Source organism: Pezoporus flaviventris, unplaced genomic scaffold (genome assembly GCF_033815535.1).
Source record: "Pezoporus flaviventris isolate CSIRO_AGI_PZ_B2104156 unplaced genomic scaffold, CSIRO_AGI_Pfla_v1 ptg000054l, whole genome shotgun sequence".
NCBI classification, from domain to species: domain Eukaryota; kingdom Metazoa; phylum Chordata; class Aves; order Psittaciformes; family Psittacidae; genus Pezoporus; species Pezoporus flaviventris.
In genome coordinates, this window is record NW_026892602.1 from 210,440 (window position 1) to 231,174 (window position 20,735).

Sequence of the window (20,735 nt, forward strand, 5' to 3'; positions counted from 1 at the left end):
CTTGGCTTTTGGAGTCGGGGATATAAAGGATCTGAGGCCAGCTATATCCCAACTGAGAAAGAGATATTGGCAGCCTACGAAGGGGTTTGAGCTGCTTCAGAAGTGACTGGTACTGAAGCACAGCTCCTCCTGGCACTCCAGTTGCCCGTGCTGGGCTGGATGTTCAAAGGCAGGGTCCCCTCTACACAACATGCAACCGATGCTACATAGAGTAAGTGGGCTGCACTAATCACACCGAGAACAACAGGTGGTGGGACTTTCAAACATTGGGATACACATTTACCAAAGGACACCTGGTTGGTCAACACCAGAGGATCTGCTAACAGGGCTGGCCCAGCCCAATAGGAACTTTTACATACTGTACAAGAGGATAAAGTTCCTGTGATGTACATAAAGAATTTGCTGGGGAAGACAGTCTGGGTTATTCCTGCTTCAGGTAAAGGCAAACCCACTCGTGGGACTGCTTTTTGCTCAGGGACCCGAATACACTTGGTTGCTAAAAAGGGAAAATGGGGAAGTCCGACGCGTACCTGAAGGTGATTTGATTTTAGGGGAAAACAGCCAATGAACTCAATTGTATGCTATTGCCTGCTATATAACGCTTTCATAGCCCACCAATTAAATGTCTTCAGGTCACCAGTGACTGGCCCTGACTTCCCTCTGACCATCATCCCAACAAAGAACGAACTTTGACAAAACCAGACGAGCTCAGCAGTGACCAGACAAGGTCCGCAGTGTCATCAGCGGGCAACAATCCAACACCGCACACTGCCTCTCCTGCTCTGAAAGACTGTTAGAAGAGATGGAGCCTGACATCATAGACCAGATGAATTCAGCAGCTTTACAGGGATTGGTCAAGGGACTAAGGAATGATATCTCTCTCTTTGTGTGTTATGTATGTGTATGTATATATATATATATATGAGACAAGCAATGGTGTATATTGAAAAATGTGGGATCTGACCTTAATGTGAATGGTATGGAATAAGAGGTGGGTACCGTCCTGGGTTCAGCAGTAGAAGTCATTTTTCTCCTTCTTAGTAGCTGGTGCAGTGCTGCGTTTTTGACTTTCAGCCTGGGAACAACGCTGATAACACCGATGTTTTTAGTTGCTGCTCAGTAATGTTTACTCCTACCAAGGACTTTCTGAGTCTCATGCTCTGCCAGGGAGGAGGGAAAGCCGGGAGGAAGCAGAGACAGGACCCCTGACCCAAACTGGCCAGGGAGTGTTCCATACCACAGCACATCATGCCCAGTGTATAAACTGGGGGAAATTAATGGGAAAGGCTAGATCACTGCTTGGGTCAGGCTGGGTATCAGTCAGCAGCTGATGAGTGGTTGTATTCTCCTCCCTTTTTACTTCTCTTATTATTATTATTATTGGTGGTAGCAGTAGTGGATTTGTGTTATACCTTAGTTACTGGACTGTTCTTATCCCAACCCATGGGAGTTACATTCTTTCAATTCTCCTCCCCATCCCTGTGGGCATAGGGGGAGAAGGGGGAGGACTGAGCAAGCGGATGCATGGTTCTGATTTAATGGCTGGGCTCAAAACATGACAGTTCTTTGTCCATTTTCTTCCATTATATCACAGCTTCAAACAAGACATGTAAACCAGTAAGAACAGACTGCCAGCTCAGACACAGTTATTTACCAAACCCGTATTTCTACACCACACAGCTACATTAGCAGGTGTGCTGCTGAACACAGCACTTGGAACACAAGCTTAGGCCAGTTTAGCATTTTAGGCATGCCAACATGTCTTTACTCAGTTCGGTTACATGCACAGAGTTTTCTGCGTGCTCTGCATTCAGCTGACATAGCTTATCAGTGTCATTGCAGCCTAGAAAAAGCACCCAAAAGCATCAAAATCCAAAACCACCCTTTGTACCACCAACAGCAACTCTGATTTCTGGTTACCTGTTGAAGAGATGTACTTGGTGTCATGAATGCATCTGGAGTCATCAGCTTAGGTTTGGCATCATTTGAGAGAGAAAGAAAGTCTGCTGGTACAGGCAGATCAGCAATGTGCTGCAGGTCTGGTTGAGAGCCATGCACTGATCCTTTTTCTGATCCCAGCTCTTCTGTGCTTAGATCAGCCATGTGGTCTGGAAATGCTTCCAAGGGAGAAATACAAACCAATTTACAGGATCTTCCCCCAAAAGCTAAAGCTTTAATTCCACAAAGTATGAACTTATGCCATTATCAGACATACTTGATTCCAAAAAGAACAAACAAAAAGACCCTGCAACATCCCAGTCAGATGCTGTGTTATGCTTACAAGAGTAAGCTGAAGAGTGGATTTTATCAGGCCTTGATAATAAGAGATCCAAGATTCCTTTCTTCCCTAAATGCAAGGCCAGTTTAACAGCCACATCCCAGAATGGTGAATGAACTGAAAGAGCACACTACACACCATCCAGTCCCCTCTGCTCCCAGAGCTCTGGTGTCACTCTAATGTCTTCCGCCTGACAAGAGACAAACATCAAGTTGCTGGCACAAGTGCAAAATCACCTAGGAAGGTGCACTCAAGCGTACACAAAGCATTAGCACTCCTAGCCTAACATGTCCCTATGCTCCATCCTCACACATTTGTTTAATCAAGGACTGTGCTTCACCACTAGTTCATATTCAAAACCCTTTACGAAATGACAACCACTATCACAAAGAGGCACCTACACTGCCTCCCTCCCCAACAACAACCACCTTTAAAGGCTCAAAGATAAATTTAACTCAAATCCTCACCAAATTCTTCTTGTGAGCCATGGGAAGGCATGGATGTACTTGTGTCAGGGCTATGAAGAGGCTGAAATCTAATCTGCACATCCTGTAGGGCCCTGAAAAAGAAACAGGCATCTCTGATTAGTTTATGAATCACCAAGGAAAGTCAAAAGCTTAGAAGATTTCTCTTCATGGAACTGATTCTCCTGGAATATGTTTTTCTGCCTCTGAAAGAATAGGTGGAAGCTGATCCTCATTCAGCTGCGTCACCAAGTTGCTCTGGTGCCAAGGGTATTAGATGTTTCCCAGCACTTACACATGAGCACAACTCTTAAGTCATTGTGTACTCATGATGACAAAAATACTAGGCTGCCACATCATGCAGGGCTACTTCCTGGTAATGCCATGTTAACCACACCACTAGAAGTTTCTATGGGGCCAAGTAGCTTTTGTAGCTTTTGTTATGAACAAAAGGAATTGATAAGTTAAATTTCTACAGGTCAGTGAACAGTTAGGAGAACCACACAGCTGCTACACATACTCACTTGGTGTGTACACAGAAGAGTTTTATCAGCACACCTGCTGCTGATTCAACAGCACCAGCTCCCTGAGCACCTTCTGGAAATGAAACAAAAGTTAAACAGGAAGTTGGATGGAAACTACAAAGTACTAGGAAAACATCATAGCAAGTAGAAGCAGCAGTAGAGCACCAGCACAATAGAGCTTCCTCACTTCACTTCAGAGGTGATTCACCCTGTTAAGGTAAAATGTAACCTGCACTCCTGATACTTTTCAACGTGAGAGCATTCAAGTTTGCTCTAATTCAGCCAAACAAGCCTCAAGAAAGATAAAAAAAAAAAAGAAGAAGAAAAAAAAAAAGAAGGAAAAAAAAAGGATACCTCATTAGTTAAGAGGAGAGGTCTGGAACTGCCAGCAATTTGTTCTGGCTGTGGAAGTGACTGGTTGGACATATATTAAGAGAGATACATTAGCTTATGTCAAACAAAACTTCAGACTAGGGCCCAGATATCCTTCCTGGCTGCAAACAACTTTGGTTACGAAGAGCTCTGCAATAACCTCACATCAGCCAGCACTGTCAACATTCACTCCACACCAGTATCAGTCTCACTGCTAAGAAAGCTGTGTAGAAAGATAAACCCCATTAAAAAAAAAAATTACCTGGCACTCCAATGTAAGCTGTCCTCATCATGTAAGCACAAATCAGGGACCTGATATTTTGGTCGCAGGCTACTCCTGACTTGCTACTTGTATCAGTTATTTTTCTTCTGCATTTCAGAGCAATATGGCACCAGTATTGTCAACAACATGAATTAGCTATTGCACATAATAGTTATTAGCATATTACATATAATAACAGGCATAGGGAAGCACACAGAATCAACTAGGTTGGAAAAGACCTTTCAGATCCTCATGGAATTGATTCTCTTGAAACATGCTTTTAGTGTTTAGTGTCCAACCATCTCCCAGCACTGTGAAGGACACCATGCCACGAACGGCCTTGTTTTCATGGTTTGTGAACACTTCCAGGGATGGTGACTCCGCCACTGCCCTGGGCAGTTTGTTCCAATGCCTGACCACCTTTTTGGTGAAGAAATTGTTCCTAGTCTCCAGTCTAAACTGCCCCTGGTGCAGCCCGAGGCTGTTTCATCTTGTCCTGCCGCTTGTTGCTTGGGAGAAGAGACCAGCCATGTCCTGGCTCCATCCTTCTGCCAGGCAGTTGTAAAGAGGGATAAGGTCTCCCTGAGCGTTCTCTTCTCCAGACTAAACCCCCCAGTTCCCTCAGTCGCTCCTCATCACACCTGTGCTCCAGGCCCTTCACAAGGTCTGCTGCCCTTTTCTGGACCCACTCCAGCACCTCAATATCTCTCCTGTAGTGAGGCGCCCAGAACTGAATACATGATTCAAGGTATGGTCAAGGATTCTTTCTAACAGGAAAGATGTTACTCAAAGCATCTTTCCAAATTCTACTAACAGAAAGGTAGGAGACCAGGGGCAAGCCTAGAGTTAAAGAGAGGCAGCAATCAAAGAATGGCTGCGGGGACAGCTCTCCAGAAGATTCAGTATCATATTCATTATAGTAACACCCAGAAGAATGTATCTTCTGTGTTTTTCAGAAACCTCTCCCCTAAAACCTCTCTTGTTCGTTTTTGTTGCAAGATTTCGATTTGGAAAAATATGCCTTCCAGATGCAACAGAAAAGAATCCCACCCTTTCCCTCAGCTCCGACTGTGCACTGTCTTCACATCTGACACAGCTCAGAGGCAACCAATTGGTTTCTCTGACTATGCACTCACACCTCTGATGTTTAATAACACAGAGAGAAGCTTGTCTTAATTACTCAGACAAGCAGTCACGGACATATCTTGCCAATTCTTCCAGGAACTCTTTTGCTCCTGTGAGCTTGCAAAGGATGGTGGAGTGAGGGAGACTCAGCCCTGTGTTGCCAGAAGTTGTGCCCTGTGTTCTGCTGAGGGCAATGACTATGAAATACTATGTGATTGTATCATGGCTCAGATACCAGGCAGCTGATATTGCACCTTAACCAAAGCCTCACTTGCACTCACTTCAGCCTGCACACTTCTAGAATGCTTCTTCAGTAACAAAAACACCTCAGTCAAGTTTCTGAGTGGTAATGGGCAATGGCTCCGATCTGGGTTGGGACTTCAGGTTCACAGTGTTTTCTTTACGAATGGATCAGCCCTGGTACAGGGCACCAGAGCAGAGTCAGAGATGTCACATCTGGGGTCCTTCAACATGCAGCCAGGTGAAGCCATAGGTGACCTGATTAGCCACTAGCCCTGCTTCACACAGCAGGTTGGATGAGAGACCTCCAGAGGTCCCTTGTACACAGCTCTACTCTGCTTCCCTGAAGTACTGTAGCTGCACAGGGTGTATTTCATACAAGAGAATAACCACCATGGATTTGTTTAGATTGAAAAAATGCTTCTCAGGGGTTCCAGGTCATACGATGAGAGGCAACAGGCATAAATGAAACCACAGGAAGTTCCACCTGAACATGAGAAGAACTTTTCTGTGGGTGACTGAGCATTGGAACAGGCTGCCCAGAGAGGTTGTGAAGTCTCCTTCCCTGGAGGTATTCAAGAGCTGTTTGGACACAATACTGACTAATGTGCTCTAGGTGAGCCTGCTCAGGGACGGTTAGACTAGACGACCTCCAGTGGTCCCTTCCAGCCTCAGCCATTCTGTGATTCTGTGGGAATGGCCTTAAAATGACCTTAGGTTAGCATCAGAGTCCAACCACTAACCCAGCACTGCCAAGACTACCACTAAATCACATCCCTGAGCACCACATCTACACATCTTCTAAATATCCCCAGAGATGGTGACTCCACCACTGTCCTGGGCAGCATGTTCCAACACTTGACAACCCTTTTCAGTGAAGAAATTGTTCCGAACCTCCAGTCTAAGCCTCCCCTGGTACATCTTGAGGCCATTTCCTCTTATCCTATCACTTATTTACAGGGAGAAGAGACCAGCCTTTCAGCAGAAAGCCAGAACCAGCCAGGAAAAAAAAACCTGATCTCACAGCAGCCAAATCTCTTCCCACCTACCTACACTCAAGTTGTCACTTTCCTCTTCTGGTGGGAGCACCTCAGTGTGCCTTAACCGACAGCGGCTCACTGCCTGTATGCCAAAGCTTAGGACTGGGTGTGTAAGGAGGAACTCTGAGATGGAGCTGAAGTAAGCTTTGCCCTCCTCTTGGTTCTGCATCAGCTCCATCACATACAAAACCTGGAAGAATCAGAAACAGGAAGTCACTGAACTTTCAGAGCAGACCATGCATACATGTGTGTGGACTACAAAGCCTAGCATCTGAACTAAAGTTGGAACAATGGAAATAGCATGAAGAATAAAGCCTGTGCCATTTAAACCTGAAACAGAACACCCAAAGGAACTTCATCAAGCACACTACTGAGTCAATGCTGATCAGGGACTCAATCCTACTGTGCCAGACACAGGTTTCTCCAAGGGAGAGCTTTACTACAGAGTAAGAAATAAACCTGAAGGCTCCTCAGGATTAACTGGCTAAATTGTTACCATTTGCCATCTTACACTGAAATAGCCGAGGCCAGCCTCTCCATTTTTAGCTATTAATGTAAAATTCCTAGACCTAAGCAGCAGAACCAATCAGATAGAAGGCCATTCCTCCTTCTGTTGTCATTACCCCCCAGCCAGCAATAGAATGAACCACCTACTTTTCTCTGCACATCACTCAGTATCAGATATTCAGCTGAGAGGTCCAGGCAGACTTTCAGGCTGGGAAGAATACTCATGGAGCTGAAGATGTCAGGAGAAAAGCTAGATCCACAAATAAAAGGGGATGGAGGGTGGTGCAGAAAGCAAGGTAGATTAGCGCAACCAGAACTGCGATGAAACTGTATTAGTTCAAACAAACAAACATCTTAAGGAGTTTACAGCCACTTTACAGTGCAACCACCCACACTGCCAACATCAGTGCAGACTTCAGCTAAGAGGGACATCACACAATAGGATCTAGTTAAGGATTTTGAACATTTAAATCAAATATGACAGTTTGTCTTTACTTAACATATTCCAGAAACCAAAATAACCCATCTACATGCTTTGGACCTTCTGTAGTAAAAGGTGGAAAAAGCAGCACTCAGCTTTAGAATGGCAATTCAGAAGTGGCCTTAAGTGTGCCTGTGATCAGAGGCCACAATCCACCATCAGAAACGAGAAAGCAGTGAACATAAGTTGAGTGAAAGAATGGACTAAAGCAAAATTTAAACTTCTGGATGTATATGGCTCAGCAAATAAGACTTGTATAATTGCTTAAGGTCTGTCAACATAGCAGCTTCTGATTATTTAAATCAGAAAAAGCAATAATGGGAAAAAATCCTAGATTGGTTATTGAATCTCTAGTATTTTTACAGAAGCACTCAAGGTGTACAATTTTGGCATGCCTCTTCTTATGCTACAGGTCTGTCTATGCTCTGCAAAGACAACAGCTCTTGGCAACGCCAAAGAAAGTGTATCGAAGGATCAATGTCTGCGGCCTTGCCAAAGGTCAACCTGACACCACCACCAACCTGATGCTCAATCTGCCACCGCCCTGACTGCCATCTCTCCTATCTGTTGAAAGCTAAGGAAGAGGCTCTAACTGGGGCTAGAGAAGACTACATTGGGGATCAAGGATCACCTCTACAGAGTAAATATACCTGAAATTGAGAGCTTTGTTAAGATCCACTGCTCAAAGTAAATCCAACCCTTCGGGGAGTCAGCACATCAACACCTACCGAACAGTCTGCAGACAGGTCCAAGACACAGTACACCACATCTTCAGTTCTCTATTCTGATCTGCTCCTGTGATGAGAAATCTCCAGAAGGGAACCCTGCAGGCACCACAGAATTAGGTTCTCTTAAAGAAAGTCTGGTCCTTCCCTTAAGGACATTTCACAGAAGAGCTCCTTATAAGCCACCCATAGCTGATTGTGCCCCACCGTGTCTTAAAGTTCACAGAAAATTTCTGCTTTTGAGGCACAACCACAGCTCTCAAGAACACTAAGGCCCCAACTGCTACTGAATAAAAATTAAACACACACACACACACACAAAAAAACCCACCCCCACTCCCCCCAAGAAAAACAACCCCAAAACCCCAAACACAAACACAAAAAAGCCCTAAAGAAACAAATCCAGAAATAAACCTATCTCTTAATCAACTGCAGTTGAAATCTGGAGGATAACAGACCAGTTTGAACTGACCATATCATAAACCTGAAAGGGCGCATCAATTTACAATTTTTGTTGCTTTCGTGGAACTGACACTAGAACTGTCATTTTAGGCTGTGCTTCACAGCCTTATCTATTTCTCCATCACCAGAAAGCTGATTACAAAGAGGACAGGACTTGCTCCTGACACAAAGCTAAATTTTTATGAGTACAATGCAGTTACAAGGAACCCTACAAAGGCAGAGTTAGAAGACACTACCAAACCTTGATACTCCAAAGTACAGGACTGGGGACTTACTCTGGGTCTTGTTTTTTATGATTGTCACAAAAGAGCAGGCAGGAAAGAGGCCTACCATCATGGGGTTTCCACTCATGAAGACACCTAGCAGAGAACCAGAGAAAACAGTCAAGTGTGCAGCAAGTGGTAAGCAAGGAAGATAATATGTCGGCGCTGAACACACTACTCCTTGTCCAAAACCTGCATTAAGTCAGCAGCTATCAAGAGTTATCAACTTGTAGGTGCACACAGCCTTATAAAATAAGAAGATCACAACCCATGCAGACAGAATTGTGACCAGTAAATAAATAAATGTTGCCATTTGGTTTGGTGTCTTAACAAAGGTACAATAGATGAAAGAACTCAACATTGAGAGGAACAGCTCAGAGAACTTCTCTGCATTTACAGGAACAGTACAAGAGAGTTTGCGTACAGGCTGTCCAAAGCACAGAACGCTTGCTGCCAGACACAGCTCCTTGCTTTTTCCAGAAGCTCACCAAACCTTGTGTGATATTTTGTGACACAACTCTTCAGAATCAAAATACTTCACAAACACCCTGTAAAGTAAGTTCACCCTGTATCTTTATAGTGTGCTGAGAATGACCATTGCAAGTGACTCTGTAACAAGGAAATTCTCACAGAGAAAATGCTGCTCTCTGTTCCAAGATCCTTTATTCTCTAATTCTCCAGTTACCTTGGCTCATCCTGACCCTCAATATAGATCTGCCAGAATTTGACAAAACCATCATGGCTTGCTGTGGCCAGCACAGTTCCATCTGGAGAAAGTGCTCCCTCACTCAGGCACTACACAAGAAAGAAAAACAGACACAGAAAATCATGTTATAGCATTTCTATTTCACAGGAAGACACCTAGAGTGTCTCTTCAAACAGGAATCTGACTAACAGTTTAACAATATAGGTCAGAGTGATTTCTGACAAGACATGTCACTAGGCAGCTTAAACCTTCACAGAACTGTGAGGACTTCATTGTGTTGTTTTGATAATAATTAATAATCACGTTTTCCAGACAGCAAATTTAAGTACAATGGATTGTGCTACTGCTCTTCCCACTGTTACTCATATTATGAGCACTTTGGTTTGGGATCTTCTGGCTTTTCACCATCATTATAATTTCATAATCATTGTTTTATTTAAGTGATACTCTGTCATCATCCTGTTCAAGAAGTGAAATTGGGCTCTCTCCAGTTGTTTCTTTTATATTCAAAATACCACCTACTGAAGATCAGCTGCAGTCCTGGTGCACTGTATTCACAGATAGAACTGCATTCTTTGGGAAATCAGAAGAATAAAGATGACACTGGGCTTAATTTTCCCCTTCTCATCTAGCAGTGAACCACAGCAGTGTTAAGTGTTTCATATACTAGGAGGTATGAGAAAATAGTTGAAGTACAGCCCAGGTTGTCAAACAGGCTCTTGGAAATACAGATTACTTTTATCAATAGCCATTTTGAAAGCAAATGACTACTCATTCACCTTGGCTCTTTAAACAGAAGCTACGTACCAATAGGATGTGTACAGTGTACACAGCTAGCAGGTTGTGGTGAGTATGGATGGGTAAGAAACTGTTTTTTTTTTTTTACAGCCAAGTGTCCTAAGAACTGCAGCTCCTGAGACACTATAACCCAGAGAAAACCTGACTGACTGCTACTCACCTGTAGCGGTCATCTACAGGATGACAGTAAAGAAAACAAAATAGGTTCATACCGTGCTGTGGCCTTTCACTACGATGAAGCCTTCTTTGATATTAGGCACTTCCACTGGCCAGGAGCTGTTGCTCGTTCTGATAATATCCAAATCCCACACCTCTGCCTGGAAAGCAAACATGCAGGCACAGAGGTTTATTTCTACAATTACCGGAGAATTTCTTATTGTATATCCTGATATACCAGCCCAATGAAAAGTATGTGATATAAACCTTCCTGTTCCCACCTGATTTGGCCATTAGATGCTTCCCTGGCACCTAGCTGTACATACATAACAGGGAACTGCTTGACTGCTTGTGGCAGCTGTAGTTGCTGCTCAACAAACCCCTCCCCTAGGTACTGGCTCAGCCTGAACAAACGAGTGATGCCTCTGGCCCTCTGCATTGTTTCTACTGGTCCTTGCTATCCAATGTCCAGCAGAAGTTACCACTTTCTACCCTCCTGAAGCCCAGAGAAAGATCACTATGGCCTCTCCTTGGAAGAGAGGAATCCCACATTTAATATTACAGTAGGATCCCCAGCGTGGACTAGACAACAGCCTTTACAACTCTAGCAGTATCACCTCTTCCCTTCAACAGATTCTCTCCCTCTAAGGATAATAAGGGATAACATTTCAAGTAGGTTTCCTTACCCTGTCTTCATGCAGCAAGGCCAACGTCTGACTTCCCTCTTCACCACTCTCCTCATTATCATCCGGGATGAAAGGGCACCAGATGATTCTTCGAGAGGTGTTCAGTGGGGTATTGTCAGGCCGCTTGATGTTAACCAGGATCTCCTCTCTGATCACCATGGTTAAGGAACATAACATACTGGCTGTGTTACTAATGCTCAGCAGTAACCTATTCAGGCTTTGTCCTCTGTTAAATACTATTAAACCTCAAGAGTTTTTTGATCACTGTGATTCAAAGAGAAAGCAGGCAAAAAGATTCTGCTAAGAAAGCAGACAAGCTGGTGTTTCTTCACTGGCAGGAGACGTTAAGCTTACAAAAGTTAACAGATTCTCACCATTTTCCCTTGCAGGCTGCAGACAGGGACAGGATAAGCACAACAGGCACACAATCTGAATGTGCAATCTGCACAACTGCTGACGGACAGAATAAATGAGTGCAGCTAGCATCACAACACTACCACAGAAAGACAGCAAAGCTACAACATTGCACAGGCTGAGCCCCCTAGTCCACCCCTCCAGATCAGATCTTACACTACAACCACTCTTGTTCCACTTGCTTTTGAAATTATGATACACAATTAAGAAGTTATAACCTATGATGACATATTCCACAGACTGACATGCTTCCCAGAAGGGCTGGGCAGTCCCTCCTAGCAATTAAATTATTTAGGGCAATGAATCAAACACAGAAAATAAATTTCACAACCACAAATGAAGGATGACAGATCTGGAAAGAAGACAGTGAGTGGAAATATACATACTTAAATACCCTTCCTCTGAAAAGTAACTACCGAAAAGAGCTAGAATTGGATAAACATGAGTAAAAAAACTGTCACAGTTGAGGTGACACTGTCCATGTGTAAGGCCAGCTTGTAAAGACTGACATTTCTCACTGACTACTTTTGTCTGGATCAGAAGGAGCACTGAGGTGCACTCCCAGAATTTCAAGTTGGGTGCAATTTCAGATGATGATTGCACCAAGCACAGGCACAGGTTGACTGATTTGATACTCTGGAAGGGGCAAAACTATCAACATTTCCTCTACAAGCTGCTCTTCCGGAAAGGCTACAACAGAAGTTGTAATTTTGATGTTGCATTCACATCTACCCATTACATAAAGACTGAAATGAGGTCTACTTTGACAGGATACTGGATTTTTTCTTTATCCATGGTCAGGCGCCAGACAAAAAGGTTGCCAGCCTCATCCAAGCACCCCAGCTGGTTGGAGTTAAGATGAGCAAAAGCCAGATCAGCCACACCACCTGTGAATCCTTTCAGCAAGGTCCTCTCAGCAGCACTGATGCTCAGGACCCGCACCATAGCAGAGCCATTGCTGGCAGCTGCAGGAAAGAGAAGGAGAAGTCACCACTTATCCATGCAGTTTCCCTCCAGGATTGCCTCTGCTTTCAGCCCCCATCCTGTCATCAGCTGTGCCTGGCAGCACTCTGAAAACCCATAACAATAGGTACCATGCTAACAAGCACATTCAAGACAGGCACAAATATTCACTGCACTATTCCTCTGGTGCAGAAGATTGCAGTGGCAGCATCATGAGGGATTTTGCTTGCCTTGCAAGGGGCATCTTAATTCTCAGCCTCATCTGTTTCTAAAGCACTGCATGTTCTAAGTTGTTCTACTTAAAAAGAAGGCAATAGAAATGGATTTCTCACGATTCCCACAATTATTCTCATAAAGATGCCTTCATTAAATGTAAGGCCTAAATCTTGTTTGTGAGCTCATGATAAAGCTACCAACCTCCAAGGCTGACCTTCAGTGGCAGTGAATTAAGTTTAATTGCAATTTCATTTTCAGTAACTGGAAAAAAGGAGTCACTGAGAGTTAAGTAGCTCAAATACATGTTCTGTAAGAGGAATGTAAAAGGCACAAACACTGACCTAGCAAAAAGCACTGCTCTTTAGCTTGCATGACTGAAAAGACTATGCTTTAGAGCATGCACACAGCAAGCACAGTTTCCAGCTTCCCCATTTCAGACAAACAGTACTATAATGCAAGCAGTCCATCCAGCTTTCCATTGTGGTACTGCACCCAAATTTTAATGCTTTTAAAAAAGGGTGAAACACCCTGAAACTGCTCTAAAATAACCCAAGCTAGGAAAAACCACAGCAGCAGAGTAGTAGATTTCACAGAAGGCCAAACTGATGGGTGCTAGCACTAAAAGAAAGTGAAAAGCTGATGGAGCCCCAAACGCTGTGTTTGTACATGAGAGCAGAAAGAGACACTGCAGATGACCAAGTGTTCATTTGCTTCATATATGTTGTGAAACAATCTTCCCCTGCATGGTTCTGCTTTTCTCTCCCTTTCCACTGCAAAATACACCGCATTGCTCTTTGTCTCCTCTAAATTTAGCCTTAAACTCAACTCTAAATTTATGCAAGCAAATCCATCACAAACATTTACCTGCTCAAATTACCACAGAGCTGTTTCTGTGTTTAGCTACTGAGGAGCTTGTTCGCTGCAGAAATATTTAATCAGATGAGTATGCTGAACATCATTACTGTCCAGTGAAACCAATGTAGTTTGACCTTTCCTCCATCCTCACGGAGTCCTTCTCTTTCTTTTATTTCTAACGTCACAGAAGGTTTCTTTATCATTGAAAGCTCTCCTACACAACCAACTCTTCATTCCCCTATAGATCCAGCTTCACTTATATTCCCACTAGAACAGCACCCTGAACTGGGTATCACAAGATGTGTTTCAATTATTGCAAGTTACCGCCTCCTGAAGCAAACTTTAACTCTTTTAGAGCTATGCAGAGCAAAAGAATACAAATCACACCCAAGACATGAAGATATCTCACCTCTAATAGCATAAGCCAGGTAAGAGTTTGAAACTGCTATCAGATTGCCATAATAGTACTTCTGCTCCCAGTCATACCTAGCAACAGGCTGTATCTTCACCTGCTCAGGATAAAAAAACAAAACAGAACACGAGAAATGTCTGGAATTAACTTTTCCCTGAAGCAAACCCACCAAATATACGTTTCCTTCAGGGAAAATCTGTAATGCTTAACAGGAAACTGACGGAAGCAGGAGTTGGTAGGAAGAACTGCACACTGAATGCCAGGTAGCAGAGCCCTAAACATTCAAAGTTCTGGAAGCAGATGAGTATTTCCTTCCATTGCAAAAAGGAACACAGCTCACTGAAGCTGTTATGTTGCAGAACACTACTCTATCCTGCAATTACAACAAAGCAGACTTTACTTCTTTATGAGAACTGGGTCTGGATTCCCAGTTCTTGGAAATTTTCTGAAATATAGAAACACATTTGCTGCATGGACACTTCCTTTTTAGCTTTAATACTGCTTTCCAAGAAACACAGTCCCAGTCTTATTCAATAAATATTGCCTCTGTGAGCAAAGAATTATGAAATACTATGAGAATTATGGCAGTGATCCTCCCTTTCACCAATATTATCCATGAAAAACAACGTTTTTCATATGCTTACACGGTACAGTATTCATTTACTGTCCCTGTGGTCCCTTAATTCACTGCAAAGTAAGGAACAAAATGGTATAATACAGAAAAGGGCTGAGATATCAAGACCAGAGTTTTCTGTCCTAATTCCTAGCATTTGTTCTGAGCACATCTTAGTACTCTGCTACAGCACCAGCTCTGATCTCAGCAGAACCTGCAGCCCTGAACTGCCGGGTGGAGCTCTCAGCAGGACTAAGGCTAGCAAACCATCAAAACCAACCCTCCCTTCATAGTGAAGATGTGCCAAGATAGAAACAATCAGCAGGAAGAGCTTGTTTGCGAAGGAGGAAGATTAGAGGAAAACTTCGCCAGACTCTGGAGTAACAGTAACAATCAGCTACGAGATTCACCTCCAATTTTTCCCCCTTGTTAGGCTCTTTGACAAACTTTTACCCAATTACAGATTCCTGTAACACAGGAAAGATGGTAATTACAGTTTAAAAAATATTCAAGCATGAGCTGATGTGACCAAGAAAAAAAAATAGAACCATACTTTCTCTTCCTCCTTACCTTGTTACTCCCTCTGGCCTTGCTTGTGATGCTGGAATCACTGCTGGCCACTATCTCCACATCTTTTGCTGTTATCACTATGCAAGTGGAACTGTCATCACCAGAAAGGCAGCTTTAATTAAAACAAAGGGGAAAAAAAAAATCAGATAGGACTCACAGGAAGAGAGGTCAGAGATTTGCTACTCATAACTTTAACAGCAATGAGGAGTATCTGTGCAACTAGGAAGTCTGAGCAGAACAACTGAAAATAAAAAGAAACTCTTTGAGTTAGGAGTGTCCCCTCCCCATGTGCCACAGGTTTGAGAGCACCAAACACGTGGTTTGTTCAACTTAAAAACCTCCAGTCTATTGGACTTGAGCACAAACCTACATTTGGTTGAGGTAGCCCTGAGTACTACCAAACATTAGAAGGTGCAAAGAGACCAAAGCTAAGCAGCTGAACCTCATCAACAGTGCATGCAGCATCCTCTCTCAAAACCATGAGCAGAGAACCCAAGCAAAAGCTATTCACATGAGCTCTAATGTTAAAAGTCAGTATGTGAAGCCAAGCACTACACTAATTAATCTGATGTGGATTTGTATTATTACTCACATGACAAATCCAAAGTATTTGATATGCATATATTCTCTAACATATAAGCAGTAAAAGCACAGGTACTGTCCAAAACACACTGGACATATCCATGAGTCAGCAAACGGTTAGGCAGAACTCTAGCTCAGGATGACTTGTCCTCTTTTAAGTTATATGGAGAAAAATATCTGGACAAGTGCAAGGTCTACCACACTGCAGACTGATGAAAGTCACCCCTGAGGTAACTTGGGGCCCAGGAGTCCAGCTGGAGGTCTACATGAGAATGCCCAGTTTCACCCAGTGCCCGGCTAATTAACCTCCATCCTTACTCCTGATGTCCACCATACAACCAGTCCCATTGCCCTTCTCTCTACACAGCTCTACCAAAACTCTTCAGTTCCTGAGCTGAAAGGATGGCAGGCTGCACCCATCAGCCTCACAATAGCTACAAAAGCTCTAACCATCAGCACTGACCCACAACTGACACCTGAACTCAATGTGAAGCGTGTCAGCTTCCCAGTATGCTTGTCCAGGCTCACCAGAAACAATTTTTCATCATTTTCTAGTCACTCTCAGCCCTTCTTCAATGTAGCAACAGGACAAGCAGTAATAGGTTTAAACAGGGGAAGTTCAGGTTAGATATAAGAAAGTTCTTCCCTGTGAGGGTGCCAGGATCTGGCACAGGTAGCCCAGAAAAGCTGTGGCTGCCCCATCCCTGGCAGTGTTCAAGGCCAGGTTGGACGGGACTTGGAGCAACCTGGTCTAGCAGAAGGTGTCCCAGCCCATGGCAGGGAATTGGAACTGGATGAGCTTTAAGGTCCCTTCCAATACAAACCAGTCTGGGACTCCATGAAAACTTACATGACTTGTTTCTCTTGCAGGGTTCCCAGAGAAATGGTCCGATGCACTGGCTTAGCCAGAGAAGGTACATCTCCAGCCACTACAGGGTCAGGCACCAGCAGTCCATTCAGGTCTCCATTATATGAATTTGATGGTCTCTGGTTCTCATTCACCGAACCTAGGGAGAAGCATGACCAACTGAGCACAATATCCATTCAAAAGAAATAGCACTGTGTGAAATACATTATCTCCAGATGGGTTTTGTCAGGTTCTTCTAGTCTATCAGGTAGAATATGCTAAATTTGTTGGGAAAAGTATTCTTCTCCAAAAAGGATGTGTTAAGAGACCTCCTGTGTAGGAAACTTATCTCTACAGAAAGTGAAGTTGTGGCTCTTTTCTTACACAAGCAATTCCAACAGACCAGAAAAAACACCAAAGAACATGTACAAGGAACTTGCCAGGCTCAAGGAGTAAACAGTCTTGGATCAGGAAGACTAAGCTGGCAATTCAGATTACTGAGACAAGTGCCAGACCAAAACATTCTTCAAAGGTCACTTCCAACCCTGATGCCTGCAGAGAGATATCCAAAGTCCAGCAGTGAAGTAGTTAGCTGCAGCATTTAGGGTTGGCTGGACGCAATACACTCGTCACTTCCCAAAACTGGCTTCTGAGTGAGACCTGACCTCAAAGTCCAGTTTGAGTACCTTAGCTATGAAAATGTGCAGCTGTGCCTATAGGATTCCCTATACTTTTCCCCTGGTTGACTAGTCACCTGGAAGTTTACAGCTCTCAAATTCTGTGTTCAACCCCTTGTTCAGCATTTCAGCTGTGCTCTGAAGAGTGCATGTGCCCTGACTGCAACCTGGCTCAGCACAAGTTGACTGGTGTCCTCTGTGCCTTCTGAAGGCTTTTAGAAAGAGATAGATGTAACAGGAGTTTAGACACTCTGCTGTTTCACTAGCAAGGTAAATAGTTGATGATCCACACAGAGGAGCCCACTCCATCAGTGCTTACACACTGAAGTCAAAGCTTCTCATTTCAGCAAAATCCTGGCTTGAAATTTACACTGGTTTTGAAAAGTGAAATTTCGAATACTGTTGCCAGGTAACGACTGCTGGGGAGCTCTTGCAAAATGGCTGCTTCAAGACCAGGAGCTCCACTCTGCCCAGCACACTCAACAAACCCCAACATGACTGCACATAAGAGGCACATCCTCTGAAAGCAAGGCAAGCTTTCAGTTACCAAATAGGCTTTAACATAGCAGACTGAGTGCTGCTGCCTACAGAAATAACTGCCATTACTCATTTGCCAGAAGAATATTTAAAACTTGCCTGTTTATGAAGAGAGTCATTATATCACTAACGACTGCGCTCACAAAAAGCCTGTGCAGAGACAGCATATCCCACTGCAGAGTCCATTTGAGTGCTCACCTCACTGCATGGAGACAACAGCAGCAGCACTCACCACAAGGAAACTACGGGCCAGGGAACATGAACCTGTTACCACCTAACACATTTGTGTTATGCCTACAAGATTAAGATTTGACCCTTATTCCTATAGCATATGGTGGGCGCTTGCCCTGTTGCAGCTACTTCAACCAACTGCAATCTATCCTTTGTTAGAAAAAGAGGAAAACATTCACTACAGAAGCAGCATCCAGGCCATCAGAGAAAGATGATGCATTCTTTGCTCTATTTGCAGCAACAGGAATGCCTCACATAAGTATCTCTGCTCTTTTATGGACAGCAGGACAGTGACTTTCACTCCATGCAGAAGAGAAGGAGAAAAAACTCTCTTGAGGCTGATGGGCACAACAACAGTGCACCAAAGTTCAGGAATGGGCTTAGCCCATCACTCTGTCTTAGTGGGAGCCAGAAAAGTGCAGGTGCTGCCTGAACACAATCCTGAAGGCATAAAAAAAGTGAAGGGGCTCAATGTTTAGTAGGTAGATAAACAAAACCAAAATGTTAACCTGGTAGATCTAGATCTAGGCCTTCAAAAGGAAAGAAGTGCAACTGTGTTCAGTGCCTTTTTAAAGAGCAGGAACAGAGGAATAATCAGAGCTGAGATCCTGAACTCCTACTCTCACGACCACCTGCACCAGGGGACTCTACTTTGCACTAAACAAAACATTTCCCTGATAAACACCACATGAGCAGGGGCAGCCCATGGAACACCTGGTTATCAGCAGAGATTTCAGTGTGCTTTGAAGGATACAGCAAGGACACTCGTCCACAGCAGACTGTCACCAGCAGCCTGTATACGTGCCTCAGCTGGGAGCTCCATGGCTTGACCATGCAGCTCCTCCTTGCTTAGGGCATGGCATGGGAAAATGGCAACGAGCTATCAAAGCAATGGGTGATATTTGCAAAACTGGGAGAAAACTGCATCAAGAGAGAATGGGTAGTAGATAACATTTTCACAATCGCCAAACCCAGCAGAACTAACAAAGCACTTTGAGAGTTTAAAACTTTTAGAGCAGGGTGTGTTTCTTGTCACCAGTCTAGAGAGCACCCAAAGTAACATAACACTGTTCACAGCCACCTGCACTGCAAACCTTTCTTCATTGCAAGCAGCTACACTAGCGTCTGCTGGGTATTATATCTGTAAGTGAAATCCAGGCTATAACAGAAACCACAACTAGAGAGAACCTTGGTTGCAGCAACTTGATGCCAGACAAGACCAGCTCTACCCATGCAATTCATGAGGATGCTTCTATTCTCTTTCATAAGTCTTGAAGGACCACCCAGTTTCCCTTTCCTCTGACATCCTAATAGGATTTTCAGAGGCTTTCAGTTAACACACATGTACTCTTGCTCTTTATCTTCTTATGTCCAGTTCTTTCAAATCTATCTGCTATCACCCAGGCAGTGATTTTTGCTGAGAACAAGCACGGGTTCCTTACCGCCTGACTTACTGTCCAATAGCTCCTTGTCCTCTCTATTGTCTTGTGCACTAGTGACAACAGAGAAGATATAACAAGAGTCAATAGGAAAGAAGAGAAATTAAAAGAAAGAAGCCACACTCAGTAAATACCTTTCCTTCAACCAGCAAGAGAAGCTGCTCCAGGGAAAGGCAAATCACCTTGAGAGAATAGAAACAACTCCAAGCATTTCACAAACATCACGCATTTCTTCAGCTCAGAAACTGCTTGTGAAAACAGGTGCTCCCCATCACTGCTCTGACTTCTTTCAGTTTTTTAAGTACAGAGCCCTCCACAGCCGATTCCTGAGCCTGCTGCTGTTCACCACAAGTGTTTTATAGGCAGAAGGAAGTCTACTGAACTCTGAGCAGAGAAGCAGAATAGCACAAAGCAAAGGGAGAACAATCACAGCCACTTTAAGAGAGATATTTGTGACCAAAAACCCTGTGGAAAGTTCTTCCCTGTGAGAGTGCTGAGGCCCTGGCACAGGCTGCCCAGAGAAGCTGTGACTGCCTCATCCCTGGCAGTGTTCAAGACCAGGTTGGACAGGGCTTGGAGCAACCTGGTCTAGTGGAAGGTGTCCCTGCCTGTGGCAGGGGGTTGGAACTGGATGAGCTTTAAGGTCCCTTCCAACCTAAACCATTCCAGGGTTCTATGATTAAGATCGCACTGATCCCAGAGAGGCCTGGCAGCTCCTTCCACTGAGCCCAGCGAAGACACTTCGGGAAAACTCAGTGTTCTTAATAACGAAGGAAGGCTTGGGTGGAGGTCAGCGCTGTCAGCTTCCAGGGCGACACCTCCCGGACAACAAGCGCCCAGAGACCCGCAGCAGCAGCACGGAGGTTTGTGTCCCGACTGCTCCCGCTCTCCTCAGCCACGAGAGTCCTCCCGCACCAGTAAAGCCCCTCACACCGGATCTCTGCTTCTCTCCTCGCCCGGCTGCACTCCCCAAGCACACCTCGAGGGCAGCAGCAGGGTCGAGCAGGTCCCTCGCCCTGGGCGAGGGGGAGCCAGCGGAGGGCGATGGCCCCTGCACCCTGAAGGGAAACGAGCCCCTGCCTGGGAGAGTACCGCAGGCCCGGGACAAGGCAGCGCGGCCCCGGCGCTACGCGGCGACCCCGCCCCGTTCAGGCCCGCAGCCGGCGGCCTCCCGCTCCCGCCGGTGCCGGCCCCTCACCTCCCGGCCGGTCTAGCTTGAGGATGTCCCGCAGATGTTGCGTCGCGTCCTCAATGTCGATGCTGGAGGAGGAGGCCATGGGGCCCGGCCCG

The 20,735-nt window shown here is 44.6% G+C and overlaps 1 protein-coding gene across 1 annotated transcript in view; it reads right to left on the minus strand.

Moving 5' to 3' along the window:
- EDC4 (enhancer of mRNA decapping 4) overlaps positions 1-20,735 on the minus strand; it is a 227,228-nt gene that overhangs the window by 20,378 nt on the left and 186,115 nt on the right. The window contains exons 2-16 of the mRNA XM_061468862.1: positions 20,644-20,734; positions 16,565-16,721; positions 15,133-15,244; positions 13,947-14,046; positions 12,279-12,468; positions 11,090-11,237; positions 10,460-10,564; positions 9,429-9,538; positions 8,756-8,839; positions 8,022-8,117; positions 6,960-7,062; positions 6,315-6,495; positions 3,267-3,339; positions 2,746-2,837; positions 1,921-2,117 (exon numbers count right to left, since the gene is read on the minus strand). Coding sequence (XP_061324846.1) covers positions 1,921-2,117; positions 2,746-2,837; positions 3,267-3,339; positions 6,315-6,495; positions 6,960-7,062; positions 8,022-8,117; positions 8,756-8,839; positions 9,429-9,538; positions 10,460-10,564; positions 11,090-11,237; positions 12,279-12,468; positions 13,947-14,046; positions 15,133-15,244; positions 16,565-16,721; positions 20,644-20,722 — 1,827 coding nt within the window. The 5' untranslated portion in view covers positions 20,723-20,734. The remainder of the gene's footprint in view (positions 1-1,920; positions 2,118-2,745; positions 2,838-3,266; positions 3,340-6,314; positions 6,496-6,959; positions 7,063-8,021; positions 8,118-8,755; positions 8,840-9,428; positions 9,539-10,459; positions 10,565-11,089; positions 11,238-12,278; positions 12,469-13,946; positions 14,047-15,132; positions 15,245-16,564; positions 16,722-20,643; position 20,735) is intronic.